This window comes from Colletes latitarsis, chromosome 6, assembly GCF_051014445.1.
Source record: "Colletes latitarsis isolate SP2378_abdomen chromosome 6, iyColLati1, whole genome shotgun sequence".
Classification (NCBI taxonomy): domain Eukaryota; kingdom Metazoa; phylum Arthropoda; class Insecta; order Hymenoptera; family Colletidae; genus Colletes; species Colletes latitarsis.
The window spans coordinates 18233172-18241925 of NC_135139.1; the positions used below are offsets into that span (position 1 = coordinate 18233172).

General features: G+C 46.4%; 1 protein-coding gene across 1 annotated transcript; it reads left to right on the forward strand.

The window, feature by feature from the left end:
* Nucleotides 1-420: 420 nt before the first annotated feature.
* Nucleotides 421-1596, forward strand: LOC143343032 (uncharacterized). Its single transcript, XM_076767509.1, has 2 exons — nt 421-564; nt 1063-1596. Exons 1-2 carry the CDS (start codon nt 421-423, stop codon nt 1594-1596), a joined length of 678 nt encoding a protein of 225 aa, XP_076623624.1.
* Nucleotides 1597-8754: the final 7158 nt, after the last annotated feature.

Below are 8754 nucleotides of genomic sequence, written 5' to 3' on the forward strand. Positions count from 1 at the left end.
GAACAAAGAAAATAATAATAATGTGTCTGTACGAAAATAAATCAGAACGTTGACAGTTTCGAGCGGGATCAAGTTGCGTAAATCGACAAATTGTAAACGTGGAAACCGTCGTAAACAAAGCAGTCTATTATCATCGAAATCGCCTGGAGACGACAGAAATTTAAAAAGTCGTCTCGCGTTACGATGATTTTGGCGAAATATTTTTAAATTTTATCGTGATAGTCCTGTTTCGCAAACACGTGCAAGACGTTTTCAAAATTTCGCGTGAAGATTAAATGAAGGATCGCGAAGGAACTCGAGTTTCGAGCAACGACGAGGGATCCTGGCCCCGGTCATTCTCGCATTCTTTAAGAATTTCCTGGATCCTGGATCCAGACGAGCTGATCACGATTCGCGGGGAACGGAAAAGATAGCTGGAAAATGGGAAAGCAGGTGCCGAAGATGTCGGCTTGGGTGGTCAACGCGATAAAAAATCTGCGTGAGGTACAGGGCTCCACGTCCAAAGAAATCATAAGCTACATCACGTCGCAGTATAGCGCCCCGGAGTCAACTATACAGAGACAGGTATAAGGTCTTTAATTGTTTGGTTTAAAATAAGATTAAATGTCGTAAAAAGACGTGATTTCTAACGGGTTATAAACGAAGTAATCTAGTCCCTTTAATTTTCTTATATCGTGTACGAATACAAGCAAGAGTAACTGTACAACGTAACGTCGATGGGTAGCTAGGTAGACGGGCAGTAATTAATTCAGTTTAATATTTGCATATAAAGGTGCTTGGAGTGTTCCGCTACAAGAATGCGTTCAAAATGATTCGTGATAAATATCGTACAGTAGACACTTCGCGGTAGTTAATTCCGCAGGAACGTTTTACTGCGCGAACAGTTTCGCGTTAATGTCCGCCGAAACACGCAGTAAATATTCCCCGTTCGGTTACATCGGAGTAAGCTCAACGACTCTGGAAACTACGTGCATCCAGCACGGAGTATGGCCTCTCAAACTGAATTACGTTCTCGTTCCGATTTCCTCGAACGTGCAATTTACATCGGAATCGTTTCTACAGATGCAAGTGGCCCTGAAACGCGGCCTGGACTACGGTATCCTGAAGAAAAACAACGGCCACTACTTCCTGAACGCGGACGCGGATGTGCCACAGATCGCGTCGAGCCTGGCGCCAGCCGAGCGATCCAGACGAAGAAGAAGCAGAAGAAAGCGAGGCAGAGGAAGGAGGAGGAGGAGCAGACGACGAAAGGGTCGACGACGCAGCCGTGGAAGAAGGCGTAGGAGTAGACGAAGATCGTCACGAAGGAGAAGAAGGAGCGGTAGAAGGAGAACCGCGAGGACGAAACGGTTGGGTTGCACCAGGTGCAGGTGCGTTTCCAAGAGAACCAGGAACATGCAGGCCTTGGTCAACGCTCCGTTGGAACCACAACTCCGGGAGGACGACATGTGCGTCTGCGACAAGGAAAGCGACGCGGAGCGTCGAAGCAGGCACAGCAAGAGCAAGGAACGCAGCCTGAGCCGCAGTCGATCATCGGCGAACAGCGATCGAGATGGCGCGACGGACGATCGACAGGAGGTTCGCGATCAAGATTAATGCGCCCGAACCACTTGGTTTATGCTTCATACGCGCGCATCGTTAGCAGCGACAATCTCTCAGCACGTTGTCAGCATCGTTCGACATTCCCCGCGGTACTCTCCGAACAAAACTGATTATACGGTGTCTCAAAACGTGTTGTTCGTCGCCTCAGCCTAAATCGTCTACGATTTTTGTGCACTGTCGACGAATCGTCCATTATTTTATAGAAATATTGTACCATTCTATTTTACCGTCTTTCTTAATAAATTAGTATCGTGTGTACAGTCTCCGGCTGCTTTACAGTATTGTTATTTACAGATTGCAAAAGATCTTCAAACGTTTTCGAAGGGTGGAAATATTTATCCCGCGGATGAAAGGGGGAGATTTCTAGGCGTAGAAGAATTACGACCAAGATCGAGATCCATATGCCCCCGAGAGAACGAGTCAATCGCCGGGGGCCGGACATTTCCCCGTCGATTTCTCTCTTCCGTCGATTTTTAAGGGGCAACTTTTCACGTCCGTCCACGAGAACGGCGATGGGTTTCAGGCGCGAACGGGGGTCAGGGTCCAGGACTGAGGTAGCCCGAATAAAACCAACGGCCATAACTCTTCCAGCGGTGGGGTCAAGGTGGGTTAGAAAGGATCGAGAAGTGATTAGTGGTATTTACCGGTCCCCACTGAGAGAGAGCCTGCCGATTCCCGGTACAGCTCGGACGTCCCGCGGGGTCCATCGTAAGCGTCACAATACCGCGATCTAACTGCTCCCTATTCTTCGTCAGGACTCTCGCGGAGGTCGCCGCGACACTACCGGGGGAATTCATCAGTCGATATTAATGCGATTCTAACGGTGAGCATCGGTATCAAAAGAGTTCTCTCCGCGCGACGGAGAACCGTTCGTTTTCCATCCGTACCCAAACTTCTACGGAGGTCCAGAGCTTCGGTCGCCCGGTGAAAAGGACCCTGTCGCGGGCTCCACGAAAGGCTATCTCGATCTACGCTCGCGGGGAAACCATATGTCGCGTTTCGCACCGATTGTGTCGGGACTTCGTGACTTAACAGCAAGTAACTATACGAAACTTTTCTTTAAAAATTTAACAGTCTTGAATATATTTTCGAAAAATAGAAAAGAAAATAAATCGATTTTTTGAAGGTGCCACGAAGGACCCTTTTCCATTGTAAATGACAGCTTCGCGTATTCGTTTAATTTATCAAGTTACTAATATTAAGATGTTCGTTGAACGGAAACGGAGAACCTAGTTCCAACAATATTGTGATTTATCGCAAGTGTAGTAATAAATCTACCTGCCTCGGAAAATACAATAACAGCTTACTTTCTCGCGTTTCGAGCTCCGTTCAGCCACTTGGTTTGCACCGTGCAACGACGGAGACACGAATCGAGCGAAGCAGTGGCTTTAATTCGGGTCCGTTGGCTGGCAGTTTCGGGGCCCAGCATGCGGCCCGTTGTGCGCGATAACGAGTAAACGGGTCGCGCGTTACGACCGTTCCCTCGCGTGTGCTCTTCGTAACACGGGTTATTATTTGGAAACGGAGACGGTAGAGGGGATATTCCGGGCTGTTAATGAGCCAAGCAGACTTATGGAAGCTCGATAACTCGGTATCCCACGATTACGACCTTGAGAATTACGATCACCTGCGTTTCCACCCACGCTCGACATTCTGCCAACAGGTGTATCCACGTTGCTCGCGACCGGTTTCCTCGAATCACTCGACTCCCGAGCTCGCTCGTCTCGATTCCCTGCAGCTCGCGATGCCATTTTACGAGGCTGAAAACATTCCTCGCTCCAGATTTCCCTCTGGCCATGAAAAATATATGGGGAATATATTACGCGTGTCGGGATAATACACCTGTACCGGAGATATGAACTTGCCCGTTATCGATATTCGTTCGATACCGATTTTCTTCTCCTTTGCATATTGATTGGTTACGAAAAGGTCGGGGAAACGTTGAAGAATTTAGTTGTAATCGAGTACCGTCGAACGTAGAAATCGAAGAACCTTTTGGGGGATGTCGAACGCGATTTTATTAAAGAAACAAAGATTTCTTTACGTGGACATTTTCTGGTACCGAATAAATTAAAAATGAAATGTACCGAATCGAGGCTCGCGCGATCATCCGGAATCTTCGTCCCAGGGATACGTTTCTATCCCGCGAAACCCTTCCTCGCGATTCCTGGAAGAGAGATCGTTTCTGCGAGCGCCACCCTGAGCAGAACGAACTTCATTCTCGTTTAGTACCACGGAACTCGCGCCGTGGTTGTTCAGCGCATAAGTCAAGGGTCGAGCAGCGATAAGATAACAGTGCAGAGGGAGGCCCTCTTCTTCCCGTTCGAGCGTTACGCCTTATTTACTATTTAACGAGCGCCTCGCGAGCACAGCTACGAAGAGACCTCGCGGTCGCCGATAAGGGGAAACGGACAAATTGAAAGGGGGATAATTTGCAGGAGGGTGGCGGACTAAAAAATTCGTGGTACAACACGCCGCTGACAAATTTACGAGTTCCGAGCTGAAAGACCTGTTATCGTTTCGTGTCCCTTCGCCTTCGGTCCTTCCTCGCATCTTACAATTAGTCCGCGAGCAGGTCTCTCGGTTCAGGGAAGCACTCTGCAGCCCGCCATACTCGATTTTTAAGTCGAATCCCAGAAATCCCGCTTTCTTCGCAAAGAAAATTAACGCGTACGTTTTTCCAAAGTGCGACGTAAAATTTTTAACGAACACGTTCAATTTGTTACAAGCAATTCGAGGCAGTTAACGAGATAATTACCGGTCTAAAAATTGAAACGTATCTTTGTAATTTCCAGTACACGCGAACTGAAATACTACGGAATCGACTTATAATTATCATTATAATTATTCGTCGGACGACCGAGCTGCAAAACGAAGAAACTTATGCTGCACCTTCCCGTGTCGGTTAATGTCCGTGACTCGATGCAGTGACCAGACAACTCTTGCATATTCCTAGCACGAACGAGCTAATGAGTTGCATAGGGTTTTTGTGGCAGGTGGATTATTGAAAACGTGACAGTTTCGATTTATAAATCCAAGCAATCCATATGCTGTGTTTGTAATATTAATGATGTGTGGGAATAAGACGAGCGATCATCTTACCCACGGGTCGCAGACATTACCCATGAAGAGATGCTTGGAAATATTAGGGTTATCGCTTATAACGTGCAGCATTAATCGATATTATTAACGACGCAAAATAATTCCAGATCATTCAGTTTCCGAGAAAATAATTACCATTTCACGAAGATGATAAATTTCATCGAAATTAATGATACCGATCGATCTAACCTGTAATTTAATTACAATTTTCCTGAAAATCGTACGACTTGTCGACGTTGTAGGTCGCAAAGGGCGAAGTCTTCGTATTTGTAGTTAACCCTTAAGTGGATTACTGAGGCTGCTGCGGCCCTCCGCAAGTTTAAACATTATTTTTTAAATGCTTTAAAGGAAAGTAAGTAAAGTAATTCAGTTGAGATTGAGAGTCCACTTAAGGGTTAAAAAGGAAAGTGTCTAGCAAACCGACGAGCGTAAGAATTCGTAACTTTCTTTAAAATCCATTTGCAGATCAATTAGGATAACTCTGTCGTGGCGAGGGCCCGGCGATCTCGAGGTCTAGGTTAAAGCAAGTTGGAAACGCGAAGACAGTACGAACGAAGATATCAGCCGGGGATCTTCGAGCGCCGAGTGCGAAGTAAGCGCGCAGAAATGGTAAGAGCGCAAAGGGAAACGAGGCAAAAAGTTGAGTTAAGCGCGAGCGACGAAGAGGCTTGACCTATCTGAAGACGAATCGCGGCCGAAATCGTTTCTGGCTGTTTAAACGAGGAGAAACACGAAACGGTAAGAACCGAGACGCCTGGACGTTTCGTGGTTCAGCGGAACGGGGTCTCACGGGACGGCCGAGTCATCCGCGACGTGAATCCTCCTAAACGACGAAGAGAGCCGGGGCAGGAAGAGCGGCTGAGAATCTCCGCGATGCGATCTTTCGCGCACGATTGCTCTTATGGCCGCGGTACGAAACGGTGGATCGAGGTGTCAGCCGTGTTCTCACGTGTACCGACCCGAGAGATAGCGTCACCCTGGCATTACGTGCGATATCATTAAGGTAGATTTATGTTGTACGCACCGGAGGCAGCTCGGGGTTTGGTTAGACGTTAGACCATGCGCTACATGAGCCGGCTACGTGGAAGCTCGCGTAAACGTGTATTGAAACGTTGCTCCTAACCGATAGACGCTTTGGTTAACCCTCAGGTAGTTCGCGCTGCCGCTGGCCAGTGATTCTTTCCAAAACTATTTTAATTAGAAAACCATGAAACAGAAAAATGTTTTACACTATACAGGGTGAAGCGCGAACTAGTCCCCATAGTCCACTAGTCCATTTAAAAATATAACAGTAACCTTAATTTTTCATCGAAAATCAATTTGTTTCTAAATTTAAGCAACTGCAATTTCTTGTCGGTTAAATACTGATTAACTTCGATAGGAAACATTTTTTTTGTCAGACCATCGAAAGGGACTGTATATCACTCACCCTGTATGTCAATTTTACATATTTCGTTACAACTCTGAAGGTAAGGATCTCCGTATCGAAGAATTCGTGGATATTTGACAATATTACTATTCCTTCACGGTACACGTGACGTATACAACGAAGAAGGGGCAAAAGAATATCTCGAGTCCGTAGAAACTCGCCTAATCCTGTCCAAGCTCGAAGAATTTAATTAGTCACCACCTTCGTGGCTAATAGAGCTCAGACCACATGCGAGAAACTTTAATTCGAGCGATCCGCGCGACTAGATAACCGACTGTAAACTACCGGGTGCTCGAATTAGGCTACGCCGATGATACGAAATCAGCAGGTGGCGATCTCAGCCTCCGATTACTCCTCGTGGGTCAGCGGTAGTCCTCTCGTAGCGCGGTAACTAGCGCGGGATCTGCACCACCTCTAAATACGACCGTACTTAATTGCGTCCCAGATTCTAGATTAAACCCGGCCCTTCTCGCATTGTTTCGTAAGAAGACGTCTGCTAACGAGCGCGCGACACTTCCGCGTGAATTACTCTGATTCTCGTCGTATCGACGATGTCCAGATGCTTATCGAACCCTCGTTTCGTCGATCGCTATACGGTACCCGATGAACCGTCTCGGGCAAAGTGGAACGTCGCGGAGATGACTTCTAACGGAAAGCCGTCTTAATTATCGGTCGAATCTCTTCTTTCGGATGCTGCAGGACATCTGCGCGTGAATTGAAATCTTCTCGAAGGACCATTCCTGGACACTGCTGCTCACGATCGTTGAAAAGTTGACGAATTAAAAACCAAGCAGCGAAACGATGTTATTCAAAAGTTATTCTCGCGACGTAAAAGACCCTATGGTTTCGTTGTACGCGAAATAAAACAGTTTCCCGTTTCCCCGCGCCTTTCGAAGCACGAAGCAGCCACCGTACTCGATCCCAATCCTCGCCCTGTTGCGCGAAAGAATTTCTACACGGGTTCAACAACGATCCGCCGACTCCCGAGTTCCAATCTCTCCGCCGCAACGCGTGGAAGAAGATTTAGCGCGTGTTCCGGAACCTTTTTCACCGACATTTCGCGAGGCCGACGTTCATTACGGCGTTGCTCCGCAGACCCGTACAACCGCTTAACTGTTTTGTCCCGGCTGATGGATAGCGCGTTCGCACGTTATTACCGGACACACGGCCAGTTTTATGAGTCTAGATTGGTACACGGTTCTCCCCGACCGACCAAGGGCTACCAACTGCAGCGTTAATAGCGGGTTTACCGATAATGGTCTCCGGTCGCGAAAATATGTCGACCGTGCAAACCAACGTTATGATTATTCTCGCGCCCTATCCGTCTCTCGACGTTAGAAATGAAAGGTTAAGCTCTACAGAGTCACGATGTCGGGCGATATTTGCACAGAGATATTCCGTAATATCGTTCTCGCTCCGATTGCCTGAAATTTGGGCTTTGAGCGCAAAATCTATCGAAGAATGTTTCTAAATGTCTGGGCTACTCCGTTTATGCACGGCAATTTTACTTATATCTACCTTATAATAATAAATTTATTTAATACACGGAAGAAGAAGCCCTGGAGCGCAGTATTTTTTAGTTATTGGTAGATAAGATACGAATCAATTGATACTTTAAACGATTATAAGTTGAAAAGTTATCCAATGCTTTATGTAGCAATCGGGAGATTTGAATGCCTGGGCGGTAGCGTCATCGTCGGATTCAAAGTGTAGCAAACTCGGTAACAAAAGTTTCGCCTGTTTTAAACTGTGTATCATGAACTTTTGAAATTTGTTGCAGATCAAATTCAGTAACCGTTATTATTGATTTCAACTGGTTCTATCTTATACAAGCAATCAGGATACGAGTCATGGGCCATGGATTTCATGCCATTAATTTAAGACCGTAAAATGTTTCGATGTTACGGTATTCATAATTTAGAGTGCATCTTTTCTAAGGTGTAATTATCGCGATGACCCCATTATTCTCTATCTTTTACAGTTAAACGCTAGTTCTTGTACAGAGAACGACATCGAGGATCTTCTCCCCTTCCCCGTTGGGCTTTCGTTCCCATAAACAGTTAACGAGACATCGAAGTTTTATAACTACATTTCAGATACTCCGCTTCCCTCCTTTTTCCCGTGCTGGAAGCACGCTTTCGTGGCAAGTTAATAATAAAGATTTCAAAGACCGTTCGAACCACACGGGGAAAGAAACGCAGGCTAGTTGCCTCGTTTGCATTTTGATAGAAAACGGAACGCAAGATTTCCCTTCGTTCGTTCGGGAACTTTCATAAACGTCCGATCGCATCTTAACGATTTACTAATTTGCCATAAATCTTCGGACGATATCATCTGCTCGCACGGTCGTTGCACGTGAATCCTTAATAGAAAACTATGATTCGACAAATCAGCTATGAAAATGTGCATGCGAAACGCTACACGCTATCGATAATCGACAGGTTTGGAAGTAATGACACGCTGCTCGTACTTTAACGACGTGCGACCTATCAAAGCGGAACGAAGCCATCTTTTACGCACCAGAATTTTTTGCAAATTCTTCGTTTCGTTCTCGAGACTTTCGGCCAGATTCGGGACGCGATGCACAGTAAAACTACTCGAACGCTTTCGTAGAAACTGGT

Bases quoted from the DNA above. Each gene is read 5' to 3' on its own strand.
- LOC143343032 (XM_076767509.1), top strand. From the start codon at position 421: ATGGGAAAGCAGGTGCCGAAGATGTCGGCTTGGGTGGTCAACGCGATA. The intron at 565-1,062 runs GTATAAGGTCTT...TCGTTTCTACAG, and splicing joins AGTCAACTATACAGAGACAG to ATGCAAGTGGCCCTGAAACG.